General features: G+C 44.2%; 2 protein-coding genes and 1 non-coding gene across 6 annotated transcripts in view; 1 reads left to right on the forward strand and 2 right to left on the reverse strand.

Annotated features, from left to right (window-relative positions):
• SCAMP1 (secretory carrier membrane protein 1) overlaps positions 1–21,502 on the forward strand; it is an 84,311-nt gene extending 62,809 nt beyond the window's left edge. For 2 of the 4 annotated variants that reach the window (XM_036410732.2, XM_036410729.2), the window contains one exon: positions 17,869–21,502. The gene's annotated coding sequence lies outside the window, so the exon portion shown is untranslated. The remainder of the gene's footprint in view (positions 1–17,868) is intronic. The other 2 variants (XR_006739758.1, XR_006739759.1) reach the window with 2 other exon arrangements.
• On the reverse strand, positions 1–24,783 carry LOC118703619. The gene is made up of 4 exons (XR_006739760.1): positions 24,772–24,783; positions 23,610–23,612; positions 22,504–22,513; positions 1–1,575 (listed from the first exon to the last, which is right to left on the reverse strand). It is a non-coding gene; the product is annotated as an uncharacterized LOC118703619 (transcript).
• LHFPL2 (LHFPL tetraspan subfamily member 2) overlaps positions 1,902–25,480 on the reverse strand; it is a 126,150-nt gene continuing 102,571 nt past the window's right edge. The window contains exons 3-4 of the mRNA XM_036410734.2: positions 21,003–21,668; positions 1,902–4,036 (exon numbers count right to left, since the gene is read on the reverse strand). Coding sequence (XP_036266627.1) covers positions 3,780–4,036; positions 21,003–21,453 — 708 coding nt within the window. The 5' untranslated portion in view covers positions 21,454–21,668 and the 3' untranslated portion in view covers positions 1,902–3,779. The remainder of the gene's footprint in view (positions 4,037–21,002; positions 21,669–25,480) is intronic.

Here is a 25,480-nt window from a genome sequence, read left to right on the forward strand (position 1 = left end):
TGAGTTTGCAAAATCTGGTTTAATTCAGATCTGGGGAAAGGAAGGGAGCAACATGTTGTGAAAATACATATGCACAGGGACCTAATCAATGCTAGACAAACAATGTATTAGTTTACAATATAATAGAATAACCACAAATTTGAAGGCTCAAACTGAGTCCATCAGCGGTAAAGACAATTTCCTATTTGGCTCAAGTGGCTGTTGAATTATCAAGTGGTGCTGAGTTCCTCTAAAGCACCTAATGACTCCCCCCAGACTTGGGAGGAGTTTCACCACAGTCTCAGAAGAAATCCCAGTCGTGCCTGTAATGCTTTTGGCCCTTGGGAGTCATTGCTGCCCAATACAAATGCAGGCCAGGGATTTCCAGTGGCCACGTGTTATTGCACAGAGAGGTCTGTTCTAAGCCAGACTCTTAAGGCTAAGAAGGTGTGAGATCAGCCCTTAAATAGTGGTCTAGCATTAACATGGTCTATCAAAGCATGTTAAGAAATAGCTCCTTAGTGATTATGTACCAGCTACTAGTTATCACACTAACAGAAAAGGCAAAAGGGCAGCTTCACATTTCACATGAAAGACTAGCATTAACTGGGCCTGCTTGACAGCTTAACGTTCACATAAATCTAGTGATTATTTTAATTTAGACCCAGAAAAAATGATTTCATACCAGTCTTTTCTTCACATAAGTTTGTGTAGCATTAAAATCATTATGGGTTAAATACTAGGCCATATAGGCAAAATTGTTTAACTCTCCTTTGCCAAAACAGAAACAATTCCTGTTCTGACGCCTGTCCAGTTTCCAAAAAACAAAACATACATACACCTTTGTTATTGCACATCTTTCACACAGACTTGTGTATGTATAATACATATATATTTTAAATACGCTACACATAAAAAAAAAAGACTATGGCACTTTACAGAATACATGTTTTAACAAAGATCATTTCACCACAGATGTCTGAGAACTATTCAAAAACCCTTACACAATTAATGTAACATTGTTGAATTAGCACACAGGTTTAAAGAATCCACAGAATCCAAAGCAAGTATTTCTGCCTTTTTTGAGTCCATTGAGAAGCCCAGCCATCACAAAACTTTAAGCACAAATGCAGGCAAAAATAAATAAGACTTTTCTGGTAGTTGTAATGGTGCAGGTGTATTAGATTTTTAGACTGAGGCAATTAGGTGATAGAACTTAGAAAAATAGGTATGGGTCAACAATCAGTCTAATTATTTTGTACACATTTATTTCAACATATTTCTCATATTCAGTGTTTTTGTGTGTGTGTTTTTTAACCAGCTATGCAGTTTTGGCCTATATTTGCATGATTTTGAATGTTCCATTCATCCCAACCAAAGCTTGGCTAACAAACTGAAGGTTTAAAAGGCCCAACATTACCGCTTACTAGGTCAGTGTTGGAGTAGTTTCAGTGGTTTGGGTTTTCGTGTGTGCGTATGCTTTTTGTCTTCTGTGGCATTGAGACTGAAGTAGACACTGACAGGTGACTTCTATTGTCAAGGTGATCTAGGGATACACTGCCACCTTAACCAAGGAGCAGTCGGGCACTAGGGATCCTCTGGGCTATGACAACTTGTCTGTAAAGTGAGAATGTAAAATTCATGTTAGAAAATGGGTTCTCTATCAGAGAGTTAAGAAATAGCTCCTTAGACTCTCTATAGAGTCTATCTTATACAGTTCAATTGATTCAGCTGACCCTGGAATACAGCTTCCAATACATTCCACAAATGGGTTCCCTATCAGAGAGTTAAGAAATAGCTCTATAGACTCTCTATAGAGTCTATCTTATACAGAAAAAAGAGTGAATCTTCTGATGATCAACATTGAAGAAAAAATGGTGTCTTATCAGAGTATTTGTCCGATGAAGTGAATTGCTTTTTTAAAATGAAAATTATTGCCAGGGTTTGCTGGCATCATGGCTTGGTTAGAGCATATAAACACTCCATCAGGTACAGGAGCCAAATCCAGTGGCTGCCATAATCTATTTTTGTGTGGTCTCAGAGATAGCTTAGAGAATGGTTCAGGAAGCATAACCTGTTATGAGGCTATGGATGTACTCCTCTTATTAAGGAAAGTCATAGGATTCACATTTTGCTTATTCTGAACCTTGGACTAAGAGTGGTGAACTCATTAAGGCCTGGTTCCATACCCTTCCTTCTTCCGCCCATAACTCTTAATCTATAAGAAAAGATGGTTTCTAGTATAGGCCAAAGACCAGAATAGAATAAGACTTTAGTTGTTCCATTCCATTGCCACATAAAGGAATTAGTTTTTCTGCGCTAGACATGGTTATAAAATCTGAATCAGAGTTCTATGTCTGGTGGCACTTGAACATAATACCGTGCCCAAACAAGGCATGTAATTGTTAAATTTTCAAAATGAAGCAAGCCCTCAAGTGAGCAGATTCATAACGCAAAGAGACAGAATCCTTCCAGAAATCTGGCATCTCACTTGCTTAAGTTGCTAAAGAATGTTTCTGTATCATTCTTCAATTTTGACCTTAGGATAATATCTTTCTGGCCATATGAGGTGGTGGTTAATACCATTTTCCTGAATCAATGATATTGGTAATTTATAGAAACTAGATTAAAAGCACCCAAAACTTTTTTAATAGTGGTAATTTATTCTTTTTGTAAACAGGTATAGGCAGGTGCTATAACTCATTTTGCATTAACTTTCTACTCTGTTGTCCTGGGAATGAAGCCTTTGGTGCAGCTCAGCATTTGCAACAATTTAATGTTATTTTAGCCTGCTTTCAGGATCACCAGTAACTAAAAAACCTTAAATCCCATGATTAGTTCTTTTTTTAATGCAAAGAATGGCATTTTGCTGCTGTTAGGGTTGGAAATATAGCTGACTACAGCATGGTTACCAAACAGTGGGAAAAGGTCTCCTCGTAAGTGCTGAGGTTCTGGCAGTTTCTCCCAGTGAACATCTGAATGCGCCACATGTGGTTTGGAGACCTCTGTCCTGGAATGAGGAAACAGTGAGGTTTCCTTTGGCAATCAGTGCAATCCCAAGCCTAGGAGAAAAACATGTGATCTCTGGTGGAAGAGGAGGCTGGGCCAGTACTGGCGTTAGCTTGGCTGCTGGGAAGCGGAATGAATTTGTCTCCACTAGCAGGATTTTGTATTTTTATTCTCATGATCTTACAGGCCCTTATTCTTTCTTTAATCTTGAAGCGACAGTTCAATTGATTCAGCTGACCCTGGAATACAGCTTCCAATATATTCCACAACAGAATTCCAGTCCCTGCTTGGCCCCTGTGGTGAGCTAAGAAAGCGTTTGTGTCTTGCTCTGATCTCTTTTAGCAGACGAACATCCCACTTCCAGTAAGTGTATAGTAAGTGTGTAGTCTTCAACTGAGACACTTGATGAAAGAACCAGAAGGAAACAAAAATCCCACACCTCTAAACAGCCAGCAAATCTGGCTAACAGTCTCTTCGGTTACCAGAGAAATGCTGCTTTCATGGTTGAGATCATTCTCCTTCACTGGGTCCTTGGGGGCGATGCTGTCCGACACGTGTCAGGGTTTATGTTTTCATCTCCCGTCTCTTACAATTTGCACTGTGGCCCTCCTGTGCAGTCACTTTGCTTGGCTGGATGTTGCCTCTCATTGGTTCTGTAAAGGCTCAGGGCTGTGGAATGTGGCTTTGGTAGGTAAAGGCTAGTTCTTCACTTGATTCGGATGATGAAACCAGAGGTGAACTGTTTCACAAGGTTAAACAAGGAAGAAAATGGTATAAATGTCTCTTCCAAATTAAAGGAGGCAGATGAGGTTTTTACCCTCTTCAATCTCTTCCTGTACTTTGTCACTGGAGGTTGCAATTTCTGCTTGTGCAGAGAAGATGGCACAGATGAAGGTGAGGACCATCCCACCGATGGCAGTATAAAAGGCCCAGCCCAGGGAGCAGTCTCCAGGTTTATAGGCCGATGCATAGTGTCCACAGTAGGCAACGGCCTTCTGGCAGCCCCAGCCAGCAGGGTAGAGTATCAAGCCGAGGATAAGGAACAGGCCTGCAGGGCAGAAGAGAAAAGAGGTGACAACCCCGTGGCTCCAAGATTTGTTGTCATTGTTACTTGATTTACCTGCTTTGGGCTATGGCATCCTTTCTGCAATAGCAAGTGTTAGGGGCTGTTTTATACAACTAATCTGGCCTGATCAAGAACCATTATCACTTTATCGGAAATATTTTTAGCCTCTTCTGTACATGGTGGAATGTACGCTAATCATCTCCCTTCTAGGAAAGGAAATGAACTTGTTTCTTCTCACAGGGCTCTTACTGAGGTGAGCATTTCCCTTGGTCTAAGGCAGAAATAGGCAAACTAAGGCCAAGTAACTGTGGCCTTGTTTTTGTAAACAAAGTTTTATTGGAACACAGCTCTGCCCATTCATTTGTGGATTGCCTAGGGCTGCTTTTGTGCTGGAACAGCAGAGTGAGTAGTTGCTACAGACCCTATGGCCTGCCAAATTGAAAATATTTAATAAGATTATAAAGACCTGATTTTTAAATACAAAGGAGTTCTCATAAACGAGTCTTGGTTCAATTTTCTTTTCCTACCTTTACTGAAATTCTCTGGGTTTAATGTATCAAAGCTTCCAAGTTACTTAAAGCAGCTTCCCCACAGAAAGATAATGGCTGAATCTGTGGTAGTATAATATTAGGTGCCAAGGAAGATGAAGGACAGTGTTTAAAACCACAGGTCACAACTTTCATAGAGCTGTCTTCATCCTGTGATAGTATCTTCTCACCAACCCTGGCAGTTCACTACTTTCCAAATTAATCCCAATGTTCTAGTCTAAAGGCCCCAGGGAACTTTCCAGCAGGGATTCAATAGAGGAAATCTGCTCCCATGCTCATTTTCTGTAGAAGGGTGCTTCACAAAAGCTTTGTAACCCTGCAACCTCCTATTTCTCTCTAGGTCAGAGTGCTGGGAGGCAGCGATATGTAGCTAAGGAAATGCCATCCAGTGTTGGGAAGCATAAATGAAAGGTGTAGCAGATTGAGGCACCTAGAAATGATGCTATTAGAAGCGACTAAGAGCATAGAGGATAAGGCAGGCAGGGGAGAGTGTGTTGATATCCTAAAATATGCAAGGTCTTGAATCAGCAGTCTTGGTCTGAGTGTCTGGGGTCAATTCCAAGGCTAGAAATAGAAATCACATAGCAAAAAAGCCTTTATGGTCTAGTGTGAGCTAGAACACAAATCAGTAAGAAAATGACCACAGCAAAGACTCACTAAATTGAGAGATGATCAGTTAGTAGTTAAGAGCTCAAAATTGGGATTAAGATAGAGGTTTGAATTCAGCTCTGACATTTATAAACTGGGTGACCTTAGAAAATCTTAACCTAAATATGATTCCTCACCTGTAACATGAGCTAATGTTTAATTCATAAGGTGGCTGTGAGTATTGAAGTATGTACAGAGTACTTTCTATATCCATAACGATAACAGCAATAACAACAGAACTGGGACATAGACTAGTACCTGACAACAGGGCATAGTTTTTGTCTTCAGACCCCTCCCATACCCAGTACAGTTTATTTTTGAGGTTATATTTTGAAAGGTGTAATGATTTGGGGAGAGAGGAGAACCCAGGTTACGATTTACTTCCCTTGAATGACAAAACCATCCTATCTGAACAGATCTTACTTAGCTGGGAGATCCAAAAATTACTGAGCTAATTTTTTTATGTTCCCAAAGCCTGTGATAAGTCCTAATTCATCCCCACCTTGTTCCCTAGGAAACATCACCAAGCGAGGTACCTGGAACCTTGTACTTTCTCCCTCAGGTCCTGAGTTACCACCCTAGGACTTAGGTTCAGAGGTGCTCTCTGGCATGCAGGCCCCAGGCAAGGAAGCATGAACTGCTCTGCCTTATAAAGACCAGAGTGTTCGTATTTTAATTGGGGCTCCAATTAAATATTAGTTACACATTTTGTTTGTATTACATGGCTTAAACAAGTCCAGTAAGCAAAATAAATGCATTTTAATATGATAAGGACAGAAAGCACGGATTTTGTTTTCACATAGCAGCTCTGCTATCCTGTGCCAGACTCACAAAATACCTTAATTTGGTTGTCTCAGATGCTTTGGGGAAGTAGGCAGGCTTAAAATAACGAGTACAGCCAGGAACATTCACTCTAGTTCTTCCTAGCTCTCTTAGGTGCTTCCTTTTATGATAGCTCAGCTAAAGTTCCCAAAATTCTTCAGGCCATCTGAAAATCTAGTTAGCTGCTATTGGCCAAATGTGAATGACAATAGGGAGACATCATATAAGCGTGCCATGCTTATGAGTTAGGCAAAAGCCTCAGCTTGAATATTTATAAGCCCACAGAGCATTCCACACGGGAGGGTAATAAATAGTGGACTGTGGCATGTCTCTATTTAGTGGCTGTGATGTGTGCTGAAACCTCACGCTCTCAACCTGGGCAGCCAGCCTAGACAAACACAGTGCCTTATCCAAATTCTCCACGGAGCAGAGAAGTTGCCGCTGTCTACCCTATCCTGGTTGCTGACCTCTGCTCCCTGCATTCATCAGAGTTGTCATTAGCATGGTCCCCATGTCTGGTAAGGGAAAGAAAAGAGGGCCTACAGGTAAGCAAAAAAATGAAAGTCACCTCTATCATCAATCTGGGTATTTAGAAAAGGCCCTTCTAGTAAAGGAATTCCAGACAGTTTAGTGCCTCAGGTGACTGCCACACTTCGGCCTCACCTCCCAGGTCCTGACTCTCCACTGCTCTTGGAGCCCAGCACAGCTTCTGAGCAGCTGTTCTGGTCCTAACAAGCATCCCTTAGTGAAGCACAAACATCACCTGAGCATAATCTTCTGTGAACTAGTAAAATTACAGAGAAAAAGCCCCTTACCGTTTCCCATCTCTCAAGAGTAAAATCCAGCTCCCTCTCTCTGGCCTTTAGGCCCCATGTGACCCAACTCCTTACTACCTGTCTAAACTCCCCTCTGCCTCTTACACCCTTGCTCTCTGCTCTGGCCACCTGACTCTTCCTTGGACACATCAGGCATACTCAGGCCTTTGTGCTCGCTATTCCTCTCATCAGTTGTGCCCTCCTGCCAGGTCATCTTCAAATGCCACTTCCTCAGGGTGGTCTTCTGTTCCAATCTATTTAAAATTTCAACCACTTACCTCTCCCCTGCATGCTCTCCTTCCTTGCTTTGTTATTTCTTAGCACTTATTACAAACACAGACCATATTACTTTGAGTCATATAAAACTGTCAATATTTGACCTTATTTTTAACCTGAATAAATGGTCAGTTTATATGGCTCAACCTACTATTTTACTTTATTATTTTGATTGTTAGTCTAGACTTTTAAGTTCCACGAGGACAGGGATTTTTGTTATAAAGCTAGTGCTCAGGATTGAGTTTCACATAAGAGCTGAGCCAGAAAAGGATCTGATTGTCCTCTGCAGCTTTAAAAAGGCAGTTCCTGCCTGGCTACCATAGCTCAGTGGTTGAGCATCAACCTACGAAGCAGGTCACAGTTCGATTCCCAGTCAGGGCACATGCTCAGGTTGTGGGCTCAAACCCCAGTGTGGGGCATGTAGGAGGCAGCAGATCAGTGATTCTCTCTCATTGATGTTTCTATCTCTCTTCCTCTCTGAAATCAATAAAAGTATATTTTTTAAAAAGGCAGTTCCTAAAGTTATGCCAGCCTATAATGGTGTTTGGGGTCTTTATGTACCTTTTCAGGGTGTATTTGATTTGTGGAAAGCAATAAGAGAAAATAGGATTAAGATAGTGGGCATTTGATTTTCTTTTGACTGGCACCTCTCCCAGGAGGAGGGTCCAGCTGGGAGGAGAAGGAAAAGCAGACACAATGATACTGGCCAGTAACCAAAGTAAATTGCTACTCCTGAAAGTAACTAAGAGGGCTGGTCATCTCTGTCATGGCTAGACTTGATAGGATGCAACCAAGGTCATACCACTTTCCACAACCTTAAAAACTATCATAATCCTTGGGTCCTCTATCTTCTCTCTTGCTAGCCACCTCCCAGTTCACTATACCAAGAAGATGCCAGCATCTGTTCATTGTAGGGGTCACGCGGGGAATGGCTCAACCTTATTTGGGGCGAAAAAATAAAAAGGAATTGATGATTAGTTACTTGGACTCCCCTACAGAAGCCACCACACGCTGGAGATAGAACCCTGACAACTTCACAGGCCCACCTTATGGTAGCCTTCTCATGATCAGCTGGGCACCAGCTATTACAATGCAATGTTTATCTTGCCCCTCTGCCATTTTAGTAATATTTCCCCCTACCTGGAATGAGCTTTTGGACTCAATCCTAGATTCCCATCCTGCTGCACAGGAATTTTCAGAGCCTCTAAGGGCAACTTAAACATGTGGTTTGGGTTTAACTCAAATAATTAGATTCCATGAGTGAGCTGTGTCTCATCACTACATTTCCAGAGCCAAAAAACATAGAAGGTGCTGGGAAAAAAAAAAAATGAATGAAACTCACCAGGAAAAGTAAAGTCATGGTCTTTCTGCTTTCTGATCAACATTTGGCACTATGATTAGACCAGCCACAAAATTATAGGTCTTAGGTAATTTTTTTGCTACTGCCCTGGATTTAAACAATCTTATATCAAATCCCTTAGGTGGGGGGGGAGGGGGAAATCTCCCTAATCTAGCCAAGCCCCCAATTTTGGAAAGATGAAGCATTGCTAAATGCATTAAGTAATATTTTGCTTGGTCTGAAGATGCCCACCTCAATCTTTAAGAACATGGGATGCTAAGAATGTGGGACCCAAGTCTGAACCACAGCTCCTAAGTTTGTGAAAAAGTGGGCCAAGGCTCCATGGCTATTTCTCATCTTTCCCTCCTGATCAGTCACAGTTTTACAACCTGTTGGCCAAGGGGAGGGACTCAAAGTTTGCTTGTTTTTTTATGGATACAGAAGAAGGCCATTGTTCCTGTTCTGCAAAATGTAAAAACTAAAGAAAGGCTGGCTCCTTTGTGCAGAATCACAAGCAGCTCTTTGGACATCACACTTCTGCTTCCTCTTCAGACAGACTTCTAGACTAAATAGTAAAGAGTGACTTGGTTTGCAAAGGAAATTTACTAAGGACAGGAAGAAAGCGCCATCTGTTAGAGCAACTGGCAATATGTGGAGGCTCACAGTGAGAGACATGACAGCTTCTACAGGGTTGTAATCAGGAAGCTCATACTAAAGCTATGAAATTTCCTACTTTCTGGTGCATTCACAGCAGACAGCTAGTAGCAAGCTTAGTATCTTTTGATAAATCTGGTTCCAACTAGGTAATTCCTGAGGAGTTATCCACTGAGTGCACACAGGTGCCTATCCTGACACAGCAATGAGTGGCGTGACGAGAAGAGTTAGATAGTACTGGGTTCCATAGGCTAAACACTTTCAGGCCAGTGCTACTCAAGGAATCTGGTCACACAATACACATCACCATTCCCTGAACCAGGACCCTCCTCCACCTGGAAATACCTGATCATAATTCACATGTACCACTTCCTGCTTGAATGTTATTCTCTGTGTGCTCCCACCACCCTGTGCACATCTCTTTTCAGCTCTTTATCACATTGTTATTTTTGTATATTTATTCAGCAGATTTTTACTAAGTTACCTACTAAATGCCAGGTATTATTTTTAGCCCTGAGGGATATAGCAGTAACCTGTTCCTTTGAGGGCAAATAAGTTTTTTCCTCTTTGTATATATCACAGTTTTACCTTAACATTTACCATAATAAGCCTCATGGATGTGTCATGGGTTAAAAAGGTCAAGAATTCAACTTATTTCTGGCTTTGAAACAGCCATTGATTCATATAGGAACACAGCAGGAGACTCCATTCCCCTTTCAACATTTCTCTGATAAAATGAATAAAACAAAGTCACCCAATGTTGATTATCACCACCAGGTCTACTAGTGACTTAGAGGTCTGGAATCTGGGCCTAGCTAAGCCTTCGCTTCAGTTTTGTTGACCCAGCTCAATTCACTATAGCACTAACCCAGGAGGCTGACCCTGCCGCCACCGCCGCCCTTCCCTTTACCCCCTTGACCCAGGCAGTCATCTCTATAGCAGGAAACAGAGGCAAATAAAGCAAGAGAGTGACTAGCTTCCTGTATCTCATCCCCATTCTGGGACAGAGCTCCAAGAGCATTCCAGGCTTACGAAGGTGATCGCTTGAAAAAGTAGAGAAAGTAATACTAGCACTAGATTAATGTAAAACTAAGACAGGAAAGTCTTTGCATGAGTTTCAGATCATCTGCCAGTGTTCTAGCTCCAGGTGGGAAGGTGGCTTCATTGGCTTTTCCATTTCAGTATCCTTTGCTGTTTGTTCTTCCTTACCTTCTCAACAACTACACACTGGGGAGTCCAGGCTCGATCCTCTGTCCACTTCTCTACATTCTCCTTATTGATCACACTTGGTCCTATAGCTTTAAATACTACATCTAGGCTGAGATCACCTGACTTTTCTCCAGCTTTGAACTCTAGATTTGCATATGCAACTGTTTATTCTTGACTTCCGACCTCCACATGTATATCTAACAAGGTGCTCAATAACTGTGTCCAAATCTAACTTTTGATTCCCACTCCTCACTTTAAAACCTGGTCTTTACCCTTTGGACCTTATCTTAGCACATGGGAGTTTCATTATACCCAGCAAGGTCAAAAACCTTGGAATCATCCTTGACTCCTTTCTCTCTCAGAGCCTCCATTACTCCATCAGCAAAGCACTGGCCTTCATTCCCGCTGTTCCCTTTGCTTAGAAAGCTTTCTTCTGATTACCCACATGGCCAACTCCTTGATCTCTTTCAAGTCTTTGATTAAATCTTTTTCACTGAACCTTACCCTGACTTCCTGTTTAATATTCCACTTCCCCCCTTATCACCTCAGCACACGCAATCTCTCTTACCCTGGCTACATCTTTTTTCTTTCCACAGCACCCATCCCCTTTAGCACACTATATAATTTACTTTTTTGATTTACTGTCTGTCTCCATAGTCTAAACGTACCCTCCATGAGGACAGAGAACCTTATGGCTTCTTCTTTATGTATCCCAATTGCTTAGGACAGTGGTCGGCAAATACATTAATCAACAGAGACAAATACCAACAGTACAACTATTGTAATTTATTTCTTTTGGGAGCCAAATTTTTAAACTTCTTCTAACGCCACTTCTTCAAAATAGACTCATCCAGGCCGTGGTATTTTGTGGAAGAGCCACGCTCAAGAGGCCAAAGAGCTGCATGTGGCTTGTGAGCTGCAATTTGCCAACCACAAGCTTAGGACAATATCTGACATGTAATAAGGTGTTCAGTAAATATTTGTTGGATGAATGAAAAGAGAGGAGCTGTGGTACAGATTATGTTCTATTTTTAAATGAAGCCAATGTGGAAAGTTCTTGCCAAGTGTTGTAAGTAGTTAGAGGAAAGGCTTCATCTGATAACGTGAATCCCAGGGGTTGACAATTTTGGCTAACAGAACAAACACCAGCCACGCTTACGAAACACACACAGGCTCCAAACCATGGGGCTGGCCTTTTATTTGACTGCAAGCACTGCAAACTTCCTTTCTGGCTACAGAAAACAGCTGTTTGTGGAGATCTCACAGAAAAAAAAGTAGTAAGTCAATTAAATGTAACAATTTTAAGTTATCTAGAGATCAGCCTTAGTTGAGCCTCAAAACTCTGAACGTTTCCAACTATGCTTGGCTGAAGTGAGGACAGCTGAAAAGAGGCTGTGGCTAACTCGTGGGAACTGCACAAGACACGAGCTGGGCGGGAGTAGCAGGACAGGGGTTCGCCTGAAGAAGTTCAGGAAAATGACAGGCAGAGGAGTATACAGAAGGAAATGAAGGAGATGGACCATGGTGGTTTGCAGAGAGGTAAGGGTGGTTTCTAGAAGCAGCATGAGCTTGGAGAATGGAAAATTAACTGAAGGAGTTAACACTGAAGGCAAGAATGTAGAACTTCTCTACAGCCCAGGAAAATATCCTCTCCTGTCAGCAAGCGTAGAGGGCAATGTCTCAACCCCGGGGGATAAGGGGTGGGGATGTTTCTGTGCTTCCAGTAGAGGAATAACATGTTAGTTACTGATGGTACCATGTTAACTCTAAGCCTGGGACCATCAATTGGGACAGTTGATGTATAGTTATGCAACAACCTTATGCAAGTTAGTTGGCATTTATCTGTATACTGACCCCCTTTTTTCCTGTTTAAATCCCCCCTCCCCTCCTTTGCCCCTGATATCTCCTATGCTAACATTGGAAATCATTTTGGCAGTCTGTAGTAGCTATTTGTGGGTCATTAACTATTGTTAGGTGGGGACATTTTCTCTTTCACAATACCTTAAGGCAGTGGTCAGCAAACTCATTAGTCAACAGAGCCAAATATCAACAGTCCAACGATTGAAATTTCCTTTGAGAGCCAAATATTTTCAACAACTTCTAACACCACTTCTTCAAAATAGACTCGCCCAGGCCATGGTATTTTGTGGAAAAGCCACACTCAAGGGGCCAAAGAGCTGCATGTGGCTCATGAGCTGCAGTTTGCCGACCACTGACCTAGAACATGACTGCCACCCACAGGGAAAATGCCCTCTGTCCTGTTCAGGACAGACGGATGTTGTCAATCAGACCAAACCCAGTCCCTGAGAGCATTCTTAGGCCCCCAAAGTACATCCCTTCAATTAGCCCTTCTTAATTCACAGAACAGAGCTGATGACCCTGTGTCTTTCCTGACCTCCTCCTATCCGAGTCTTTGAGCCATTATTCATACGTGGTAGGTTTGAGTTCCTCCTGTGTTAACAGAGATCTGCTCCTATCAGTGTCCACGTGAAGGAGATGTTGCTCTCAATCTTAGGCATTTGGCATTCATGAAATCTTGCCTATAACAACTGCAGACGCCTGGTGACCCCCAGGCCTCCTCCTTCCAACCAAAGAGTAGGGTCCTCAGCTTCCCAAGCCCCAAAGCTGATTGCCCCAAAGCTGATTAGTGTGGGAATTCACCTGCTCGACCTCTCCAGGTGCCAGGACAGGCCACTAACCTCAGGACCAAAATTTCAGGTAGCCATTCAGAGTCAAGCATAGTTGAACGATATTTATAAAAAAGAGGAATGAATATAAAGTATTATAACACGAATCAAGGATTTCTGCCCAAGAATTTTTTGTTAATCTATACTTTTGAAATTACTCTGCCTATTAAGTTTTTTCAATTTCTTAATGAAAATTTATTCTATAAAGCCCAAACAGAATTTGGTTTTAGTGACTGCTGGTTCTGAAATGATTCTTATTGGATCTTCATAAGATGGCTCCATTAATTTTGCTTAGAATTGAGACTTACCAGCCTTTGCTAAATCCTTTACACTTTTCAAATACCTGCAAAGTTACAGTTGTGCTAGCACAGTGAACATAGATTTACTGAGCACCTATTATGTACGTAGCAGGGCCCATTCTGAACACTGGAGATAAAACCTTGAAAAAGACAATATATTCCATTGCTTATATTCTAGAATAGAAGTTCCCCAGACTTCTGGATTTTACACACTAATACAACAGCCAGAAAAGCTGGGAGGTTAATATATTTATTTCGCTAATCTAAGGACACTGAAAATAACTATTATCTCCTCTCATCATCACATATTTTGGACCAAAAGGCTAAAGGATGTACTCTAAGAACAATGGACAGTTCTTACATTGAATACATTGAGCTCTATAAAATCTTAATCTATAATACTGTCCTTCTCTTTCTCATTTTTGCTATGGGCTGGTGGAAATCCTGGCACAGAATGGACTTGCCCTTGTTCAAGGGAGTAACTACTGAGAGGCCCTTTGGTATGGGGCCCCATCTAAGAATCCTCTTTGTCTACTGTGCAAACAACAGGGTAAAGAGGCTCCTTAAAATCTAAACTTGTTTTCACTGCACCTCATTTTAAAGTTTCAAGAGTTTATGGACAGGCTAGCCTGGGCCCAAGGTTGATATTAATAAACGCTCTGGCAGCCTCCAGGTCAGGAACTGGAGGTCAGAGGGTTCATGGTAATGAAAGGGATTTACACCAGAGGACCACAGTATCCTTGTAGAGCAGATTACAGCTCATGCCAGCTTAGTGCATGATCAATAATATTAAAGGTTTTGAACCAGCAAGATTTTTTCTGAGGGGAAAGAGAGCAAAAGTGAAGGATCAGTTGTCAATTAAAAAAAAAAAAAATGCTTGTATGAATGCTCATACTATCTCCCTAGAAACGTCTAGCAGGGTACTTGTTTTCTACTAAAAACACTCCCATGGAATTATAATTGCAAGAAAAATACTCTTCCAGGGTGGGGGCTGGAGAGCAGATGACAGCAACATAAAGAGAATTCTTTGGAAGACAATCAGAGCATAGTTGTCAACCACAGACCCAAGAGGAAGTTTCTGTTAGAATTACTCAGAATTAATGACCACCAGTTAAGAATTGTCAGAATATGTGGCAAAACAATCTATAAGAAAGAATCATTTCTCCCTTGCTGAAATCTTCCTCAGCATGGGTTCGTGTTTGTATGCACACTAGAGGCCTGGTGCACGATCAGGCTGGGAAGAGGCCACAGGAGGGAGGGCTCCAGGTATGTCTGGCCTGTCTGGCCCAGTCCCAATCAGCCGGACCCCAGCAACAAGCTAACTTACTGGTCAGCTCATGTCATAGCGACTGGTCAAGCAGTCACTTAGCATATTAGGCTTTTATTAGGATAGGATTACTTTACTGACAGTTTCTACAGCCTTAACTCCTAACTGTTAAAATACATCCCAACAAACTAATTTAGCCAGATTATTCCTTCCAATGAGTGAGTAGTAAAGTTGTACTTCATATTCCAAGTAAGCATCTGTTTTCTGAACTATTTACATGCAACTGGGAGAAATTTATGAAATACTGTCTTGATAAATTATTCATCTGACATGTGGGATCAAGAAAGTGCTCCTGTTTGACTATAACCAAAATACATTTTTCAAAATAAGCTGCCTAAATAAAATACAGTATATTATAGAGTAAAAGACACAAAAAATTAGTTACTGAGCTCTGAAATACTCAGGATAGTAAGTAAATTTCTTGCCTGCTAAGGTTTTGAGGTCCAGATAATGTTAACTAATGAAGCAGGCACCATCTTTTCAGCATGAGGTCCCTGTGGTAAGCCTTGAAACACTGAACACAGCCACTGTTTAGATTTCATCTGTACTGGGGCTCTCATTAAAAAATAAAGCTACTGGAAGATTGTATACAGGAACTGAACTCATTTACAGATATGGCTGCCTGTGCGATAGGCCAGTTCTTTATTGGAGATGCAGATCACGTTTGAAGTAGCATCACACCTGAGAATACCACCATTGCATTAAGAGTGCCTGGACTGCTGGTGTGAATATTCAGAGCCACACTTAAGGGATTATTTGTTAATGCAAACTAATCATAGACCATCCATGTCTCTGTGATAATTTATAGCTGCAATTAAGTGGTTACTATGGCAAAACACTTTCCACATTTTATTTGCATATCAATTGCTATATCTGAATTTTAAGAGAGTTGCAGTTTTCTTCTAGATCTTCCAACTGATTCTTTAAAAATAGATCCCAAACCCTAGATTTACTTAAATTAATGCCTACTTGGTCCACTTGCTTTCAAACAGTACCTTTTTTATCTAATGACACAGTTGAGTTCTTCGCTATATATATATTTGCTTCCCTAGAGTACAATTTATGAAACAATGACTCTCTAATATGGGCCTGGGAGTGGAAGCTCAAAAAATTGTAGACCTCAGTCTATTGGTCTTTGCACTTAGTAGGTATCCCATAGAAACTCCTTGAGTTAAATTTTAATTCTAGCTGCCTTATAGCAGTTCTGCATTCTTTAGTTTTTACCAAGGGATTACTAAAGGTTGATGAATTATAATAGTAAATGTGCCATAATCAGTGCGTTCTTACACCAATTTAGACATGGAACTTTTAGAACTGATTTCTGGTGTAGTGTTATCTGCCTGGAGAGCCAGAAATCAAGAGCCTCATTTTGATGGTCAGAAGCTTCCAGTGCCTCTTTCTCAGAAGGAAAACCAGGGGATGCTCCCTATACTTTCCTCACGCATTTTCTTTGAGGATATTTTGAAGTTGGGCAACCAAGGTCTCACTACCTTCTCTGAGAAAGCCAGGGGGACTTTTCAGGTGTAAATTTATGGGGCAAGGTCCCTGTGGAAGTCAGGAATCTCTTCCCCTTTCTGGCTGCTTTTTAAGTGCTTTCAGTAGAAGAATAACATGTTATTGATGATCTCTTAATGAGCAATTACAAGATATGTAAGAATATTCCTTTATTATAGGATTAGTATAATATTCTCATCTCTCCCCATTTCATAGTGCCTGCCTGATCTGATTTTTTTGGCCTGGGAGTGAATGGGCAGGGCATGGGAGAAATCAGAATGGTTGCTGGGACCAGGTTGAGCTGTAGTTTACCCTGTGAAAAATGACAATTATAGAATATCAAGTCCTGGATAATGACCAGGTATATTTTATATGCTTATATCCATACTTCCACATACATTCCCATTTATGACAAAGCAGTTCCACAAGCAGCAAAGGCAAAACTCTCCTCTTCTGATTCTTACCCTTTTATTCCTTTCCCTTTCCCCTTTTCATAATGTCCTCCTTCATCCTCAATTATTGCTCACTTGCAATAAAGCTGAGTTTGCATACACCAAGTCTGAGCCGCCACAGCCGGGAGCAGTTCCCATGAGCACACCCTCTACCCCAGCCCAGCAGAGGCAGAGTTCAGCCCCCCAGCAATCTATCTGGTCAGACTGGTGGAGCAGCTTGTGAAGCAATCCTGCTGGACTGAGCTGGTTGTAGACAGATAGAGGGCTACAGAGAGTAGAGAGCGTGAGAGCCAGCCAGACACAAAGAAGCAAATAGGCCTAGGAGGGGAGACAGAAGACAGCAGGCTGCCAGGCCCAGCATCTCATGAGCTAGTTCAACCCTCATGGCAACCCCAGTGGAATAGGCCAAGCCAGCACAAGTGAGCCAAATCCTGAGCTCATTTTAATGGCTTCTGTCCCAAACCTGAGTCACTGGGGATTCCACGGATTTCAAGACAGCCCTTCATGCATTTCCAAAAACAAACTGCTTGATGCTGTCATGGAAAACCTGGATCTTTGCATTCTATGGTTTCACTATGGATTACATCCAGGTCACAACCTAAAGAAGACAGCTGGCAAATCACCCTGCTGGGCGATTACCCAGCTTTTGTAATGAATCCCAGAGGGCTATGAGCCGATGTGTGTTTCTGGCTCTGCCAAGTCCTGGACAAGTCCTCGCCAATGAAGACCAATCGGTCTGATTTATTCTGCGAGGGAAGCCTGAGAAGCCACCTGCAATCAAGACTCAGCTGCTAGACGCTGTTCCAGAAAGGAAAGGAATGGAGAATGTATATGTCAAGGGGAAGAGAAGTGAAAGAGGTTCTTTGCTTCCCTCTCAATTCAACTATCTTCAGCTTAAAAAAAAAAAAATTATCTGAGGACACCTTTAGTCACACCAAAGTCAGAGGACTGCTCTGTACTCTTCAGCCCTGACTCAGGCAGGCTTTTAAGGGGCCAGAGAATATACTATACAGTGGTTGATTTCAACAGAGCAAGGTCAATTATAAAGGCTTATTATAAAAGACACCCCTATTCCTTACAATGCAGCAATTCTAGGAAACATAAAAAATATAAACCTGCCAAGAACACAGAAATACTTTAAATTTAATAATCATATATATCTACACATTATTATGTGCCAAGCCCTGTATTTAAGCCTCTCTCATATATTATCTAATTCTCAAAACATTATACCCACTTTACAGGTGAGAAAACAGAAGCTTAGAGAGGTGAGGTCATTTGGGCAACGTCACAGCCACTTTAAGGTGAGATCAGGACTGATCCAGGACCATATGAGGCTTAGATTTTTAATTGCTACTAAGAGTAAGTATGGAACACCAAGGGCATTTATGCACAAGTACTTAGGAAGTGTCAGCTGGGTGTCCACATAATGGGACTTGAAGGTAAATCCTGTTATCTGGGTTAACTTAACAGTGAAGAGTGGTATTTATTATTTTATAAGTAACCCAAATCTTGAGATTTCCACTGAAGTAGAAGGTTCTTTCACACCAGCTTCTAAAGTCAAAATATCAAGATTATTTATGATGTTTTTTATAGACAACGAATGCTATAACACCTGGGGCCTATTCTTTAAAATTAGGTATAATAAAGGAATATTCTTACATATCTTATAATTACTCATCCAATTGTATTTTACAAAATTGCCATTGTTGCCAAAATGAAAGGTGCAAGAATAAACAGTCTGAATGTATTTCCAAAGAGTTACGCTGGCAACAGCCTCCTTCCTCACCATTTGTTTCGGTGTCAGATCCAGGCAGGGCTGAGAGAAAGCGGGCAAGAGGAGAAAAAAGACTGATGCTCACAGCTGCTGCAAGTGCTTGGCTGATGCTGGGGCTGACCACGTGCTGTTACAGATTGGCCAAGAGGAGAGAAAGCAAGTCAGCTGCTTCCGACACACTTTCTCAGCCACAGATCCAAGGACCATGGAAAACTGTCATTTATGTTGGCTTAACTGCCTGGTGTAGACCTTCCTGAGGGAAAAAAGCCCACCAAGCATCCCTTACAGATGCCTCTCACCCAACCCCAACACGAGGGAGTCGGCGGACTAGTCCTTCTTTCCCATGATTTCTTCTCAGAGGGATGCTGCTCAACTGGAAGGAGAAGAGCACAGCTTCCCCTGTATTTCTGTGTTTTGTCTTAGATCAGTGGGCCCTAGAGAGATAGTCTGACTACACAGGAATCTCTGCCTCCTGCCAATTTAAAATTTTTAGTAATTGCAAACTTAAGATCCTATGTGTATGCAGGGGGAACATAGCTGAGGCCTGATACACACAGTTGAGAGAGAGAGAGAGAAGAAAAAGGAGGAGGAGGAGGAAGAGGAGGTCAGAAATAACTCATTGGAGTATGTGAATAATAGCAAAGATATGTTCTAATCTTTGTGCCAAAACGAATGTTCTTGCCATTTATATGAAATAGCCAACAAGAGCACCAAAAATTTTGTTGGATTAGTTCACTTTATTAGAGACTGAATTCAATGGACTAAACACTGTATTAAAAACTGCATGCAAATAGTCTTTTAGACTGACGGTATCTGAAGTTGTTTCTGCAGGACTGTAAAAACAGGTATGGTGGTATAGCCCAAGAAGTCCCAGCCCTCACTGTAGACAGCCACTAATGTGCTGAAGATAACTGTTTCTCAGGATGAAAAGCATTCCTAGGGATGACAAACCCACTTCACCTGCATACCAGCATACTGATAAAGCTCACTGTAAATGCATGGAAAATTGCCTCTCTGGCCAACAGAACTCTTCAACAGGACTAGTAAGTTGTGTGCTGGCTTCCCTTCACCTGCATCTTCACACTGACTTCCTAAAAGCTTTTGGTAACACTTCTCAACAACAGTTTGAAGATATATACATGAAAATAAACACAAATCCTTGAGGCCCTGTGTGTCTGAAGGGAATAAAGATAAACTTCAAATCATAAGTGAATAAAAAAAGAGGACAAAGTTTCTTCTTCCCCTAACCAAAGCTGAAATCAAAAGTCTAAGAAAAACAAAAACAAAAAACTAAGGTAATGTCATATTTCCAAACTCCCTATTTTTCAGAAGAGGAACATAGAGAGGTGGTACACTTATTTCTGGGCCCATTACCCCCTACACACACACTCCTCCTAAGACTTGAAGAAGGAAAACATCAGCTGTTTTTTGGGGGAAAACCCTTTCGATCTGTTTACTTGGAAGCCAGCCTGCTGAGCTCAAGAGTGTGCTATAAGGCAGACTAGAGGGAATTCATTTAGGCTGTTTCCAGGCCTGGACACCAGGTCCAGAGCTTATCCTCACTGTCAAGGAGTTCTGTGCACACACTTTAGCATTTGCTGAGGGATGGATGAGTCATTCATCGTGCCCTTCAGTTAGGGTTGCAGGTGGATTGGCTGTTTCTCCTGTTAGAGTTCAGATTAATAAACAGCTTGGTTATGATTGTTGAAATGTTCATTTCTTTTCTGAAAACCAAAGCAAGAGTCTATCCCTCTGCTTCCTTGAGGATGTCTTCATTCTGCCCCGCATGAACGCATGTTTCTGCCATACAGAACGAGTCCCTTGAGCCCAAACTGATTCCCTCCCCTCTTGGTTCTGGATCCACCTTTCAAAGCCAGTGGCCAAGTCCATGAAAGAGCTGGTGGCCTTGGAAGTTCCTTGCAGCTCACAGCCTCCCTCTCTGTAAGGAGCTCATACTTTTCTTTCCACCGATTTATAACCAGCTCGTAAGTGAGAAAGCCCCAGAAAGTGGGAGTTAGTTTCTATTTTCTGATCTGTACAGAACACTTGCCAGGCTCCAGGAGACATACAATTTACACCAGCACACGAAACTCAGAGCAGCTGATACTAATTCCTTCCCAGCTCGCTGCTTCCCCTACCAAAGCTGACATCATCGGGGTTGGGCTGACAGTGGTGGCAACCAGCTCCCCTTCCTGCATGGACACCCCACATTCACACTCCTTCTCAGCCTAGAGTGCTTGCTGCAGGTGGGACCTAACTCCTCCATGGATTCATATGTAGAAAACATGCTTTTAATTTAATGGGAAAAGCAGAGTCGTCGTTTCTTCAACAAAACCCAACAACTTAGAACCCGAGGAAATAGCAATGACCAGGAACACGAGAGCAGAGGAGCAGACACTTCCCCCAAAGCGGGGAGTCAAACGGGGAAAGGGGTGACCAGGGCAGCGCGCCCATGGTGCTGAGAACAGACTTTTGCAAAGGCAACCTGACCAGACAGAAGAGGGTCTTCAAAACCCGCAGTCAGTGAGAGAGCAAATGTGTGTGCCCCGCGCACGCAGAGCCCCTCCCGCTCCCGGGCCCCTCCCCTCCGCGCACACCTACCTGCAATGCCTTGCAACAGCCCGCAGACATTGAAGATACTTTTCTTCATGATGCTCTGCACACACATGGTGAAGACGGACACCAGGGCCACCATGCATAGGATGAAGATGCCCATGGCCAAGAAGATGGCAGTGGCCTGCCAGAAGCCGCTGGCGATCTCCCCGAAGTTCTCGGCGTAGGGCCCGCACAGCGTCTCCCGCGGGACGTGCTGCACCCCGGGGTTGCGGATGCAGCGCGCGTAGATGCCCAGGGTCGGGTGGTGGGGCTCCGGGGGGCCGCCCCGCTCCTCAGGGTCCGTGCCGGAGCCGGTGCCGCCGCCGCCGCCGCCGCGGGTCTTGGCTTTCCCAATGAGCCAGTCCGCGCTCATGAAGGCGATGAGCTCCGCGAACGCCACCACAATACTCAGGAGGGTCCAGAGCATGGAGCGGCAGGTGACAATGACATGACACATATTGCTGCTGTTGAAGGCGGGAAAAGGAGGGAGTCCACGGAGTTCACAACACAAAGCCGGCGGCCTCGGAGGCGGCGGCGCGGGGCGGCCTCGGCAGGAAGTCGCTGCTGGGGGGACTCACGCCCACAGCCCAGGGCTCCTTTCTCCGGGATCCTGGCGCCGCTCCTGGGCTGTCATGCTGCCATGTCGGCCTCCTCCGAGCTCAGCGGCCTCACCTAAGGGAGAAGAGGAGGCGGCGGTCAGCAGCGAGGCCCCGCCCCTGCAGCCGCAAACTTGCCGGTCGGTCCCCAAACCCAAGAGTGAGCGCCGGCTGGGCTGCGCCGCCCGGCTCCCCGCGCTGCCGCCCTTCCCTCCCGCAGCCTTCCCCTCCCTCCCGCACCCTCCCGCCCCGGCCGCCACCGGGTCCCCGCAGAACCTCCTGGAGCCGGTCCGCTCCCCAGCCAGCACGCGGCCCTTCTCCCGAGCTTGTGGTCTTTGTTTCCTCCCCAAACTCTCCCAACTGGCTGGTGGTTACCCTTATCTTCCCGCAGCGTGACAAAGGCAAGAGGCCCTGCCAGCCCCCCCGGGGGCGCCCGCTCCATCATCTTTTCAGAAAAAGTCAAACAGCACGGGGACCCAGACAGATCTAGACATACTGGCAGGGAACCGTCAGCAGACAAGACGGGCTGCGCTTTTCAAAGTGCACGGGTCTCTCTGAGAGCGGCTAAGTATGAAAAACTTGCACCAAAAGTTTGTGCCTAACAGCAGAGAGCAGCAACACCTAATTTTATTGCCTGGGAGTCAAATTACCAACAGGGACACGAGGGTTTGCTTCATGGGTAAAAAGAGAATAAAAGGCAATAATGCCATACAAAAAAAACCAACACACATTGTCACGCAAACTGTCTTTTTCATCCATTTTCTCAGAGGGTCGTTGTTAGATAAAATTAAACTATACTAATTAAAATGCAAGAAGAAAAGAAACTCAGGAGTCCATGACTTAGTCACTTGGAGAAATGATTTAAAAATGACCCTTGACTCTCATTCCCACCGAGTGGATTTGTTGACAACAGAAACTTGCCTGTCAAGAATGAACTGCCCCCATTCATCACATGCGCCTCTGCCCCAGCGTCCACTCACCCCAGGCCTGGAACTCAGCATGCCCATTGTGTCTGGGCTCACAAGGACTCATTCTCTTCCCAAGGACCAATGGCTTCATGACCAGAGGGCTTGGCTCTCACAGCTCAGCCCTCCCTCGGAGGAGCCTGAACCCTGACCGGGGCCCCGGTGCTCATGGGCAGCCCCCGTCTGCCCCTTCCCCAAGGTCAGGAAGCACCACACAGCTCACATCTGACATCCGGGCGCATCTGTTCTGAACAATTAGATCTTATTAACCCAGGCCATGTCAACTGCATAAGAACTACAAAGCCCCGTGGCATGTTGGCAGCTGGTAGGGCAGGGGAATAGGAAAGCGCAGTGCAGAAGTTTCTGCCTCATGCCCGCTGATGTCTGGTGAGGGATGACTACTTATCTCACAAAGCACAATGCATTTGAAAGTCCTCACACCACCGTAGTTATGCAATGCACTGTTTTAGGAAATTAGCGCAATACTAAAAACATAGGCACTTAATAATTGTCAGTGTGTGAGTGTGTGTGTGTGTGTGTGTGTGATGAGACTGTTCCGGGTCGTGTGTTCAAATGCCTGAGTTTCAGAATCCACCAGGTCTGGTTCCCAAGCCAGTTGCACCCCTGACTGACCATGCTCAGCTTCCTCATCTGCCAGATGGGGACAGTCAGAGAGCCCCGCCTCTTGACACTGTGGGGAGTAAACAAGAATCTATCAAAGCACCTTGCTCCGTGCATGGCACAGTAAGTGCTCAATAGACACCAACTCCTTCCCCTCAGGAAGTTTCCCACAACGGGGATGGCACCAGTCAGACAACAGTGTGACTGAGGGGCTGCTCAGCAGGTAACAGCGCCTGGCCACTGCACACCGAGAAAGAGTAAGCACAGGCTATTTAGAGATGAATGAGGTCACTCGTGTCTAAGCTTCCCTGGTGGGCTTTCCGGGCGGGGCACTGGTCTGACTTTCTGTTTTCCCCACTGCCTACCCCAGCTGCAAAATTCCACTGTGGAAAATCAATTAGCACCAGGCCAGAAGTATAACCCACTCCTACTCACTCGTTCCCGAATCCCCATCCCCAAATATCACCAAATAGAAACACCTTTGAAGAAAACTGAATACAACAGAGCCTTGGAGACTGTTTGTAATGAACTGGCCATTCTGGATGAGAACAAGAAAACAGGCCCACGACTCCCCAGAGTCTCCTCCACCCACCCACCAACCACACTCATCAACACTTGGAGCCAACAGGTGGAGCCCAGCCTGTTAGGAGAAAATGAGGCTTCTACACAAGTCTTCCCGTTTGATTAGAACCTCGATGTACCGTTCCACCAGCCCACCCCATCCCGGCCCCTCTTCTGTTCAATGGCAATTGCTCAGGAAATACAGGCCTCCGTGTATTTGTCCTTGGCAGGACCCCGGGACGCTGCTCCTACCTCTTAGGTGACGTGGATGCTAATTACTATGCCAAGTGACCACTGTCTTGGCCAGCGAGCTCTGCTTAAAGTCAGGAATGCAAGTAGGTTGCAACTCCTGACGAGAAAGGATATGAAACTTCAGAAGGGAAGAGGGCACTCACGGGCTTAGCAAAATGGTCTGTGCCAAACTGAAGGCCGGATTATTTAGACTGTGCTTAGTTTAGACTAGATAGTTCCCCATCCTTTTGTGCTAAAACAATCCACTGCACCAAATTCTTACATCCACGCCGGAGTGGCTGGACTGAGGCCATTATTCTTCTTTGATTGCTCTCCCCAGCTATATAGTTTGCTAATGACTGCTATCACAGAAAGAGCCCGGATAGCAGGGCTGACAAAAAATGGAGCATCCAAGGAAAGTCCTCAGGTTGGAGGAACAAGGGAAAACCTGGAAACGGCACAGCAAGGGCTCCAGAGGGGCCTGTGTTCTGGAAAGTGTCACACTCTGGCTGCGTCCCACGTGCGGGGATGCCTGCTGACACAGCATCCGTATCAAAGGGGAAGTAGACCCTTGCTAACCGCAAAGATTCGGGCACAGAAAGTCTTAGCATGGAACCCACTGCTATTCAATGCACTTCCTGCTTCTTCAAAACGCACTTAATAAAACCAGGCCCTCTCTGACATTCCCTATAAAGGTCTTCCACCCATGGGCTACCCAACCCATTCCCCTCCAGGACACCTGATGGCTAAGGGTAAATGGATGGCCCTTGGACGCTCAGAAAAGGATGCCATGATTGGCACAATGATCCTCTGAGTAAAGCTTTTAGCAAGTAATAAAGAAAACCACCAAACAAATGAGAATTCTGCAGAAACCTAGAGCCGTACTATAGTCCAGAAAACAGAATGGAGGAGTTGATAAATGGTTGGTCTGTGCGGCCAATTATACTGTGCTCTCCACAGAGCCCTGGTGGTTACAGAAGGGCGGAGGTGCTGCGCAGAGCCAGGCCCAGTCTGCCGTGTGCATCCTGGGATCCTATCTCTGGCAGCTTCGCTGTCAGTGAGAAGGGAAGAACGTGCGTGTGAGGAGAGCCACCAGTGCCACTGGCGAGGAGGTCCCTAAAGACCCTGGGAGCCAAGCTCCCACCCAGCTAGAAAGGCAGAGGCAGACCGAATGCACGGCAAGCAAAGCTGCCCCAGAAACCACACCGCCCACTGGCGGCAGCAGCCAGGCCCACCAACAAGGCCTCGGCAGACACAGTTCTGAAGAACACGACCTTGCTTGCTCACCTGGGTCCGGTTTTCAAGTTTATTATGAAAATTTGCAACACAGACATAAGCTACAAAGAACCATGAACATCCAGACTGGTGTTAGCATGTTGCCATGCGTGCTCTGTCACTGTGGTATACACACTCACCAGCACTCACACACACACACACACACACACACACACACACACACTCACTTCTTTTCTGGACTGTTTGAAAATGAGTTGCAGATGTCTTGACACTT

The sequence above is a fragment of the Pipistrellus kuhlii genome, unplaced genomic scaffold (assembly GCF_014108245.1).
Source record: "Pipistrellus kuhlii isolate mPipKuh1 unplaced genomic scaffold, mPipKuh1.p scaffold_m20_p_4, whole genome shotgun sequence".
In the NCBI taxonomy this organism is placed as follows: domain Eukaryota; kingdom Metazoa; phylum Chordata; class Mammalia; order Chiroptera; family Vespertilionidae; genus Pipistrellus; species Pipistrellus kuhlii.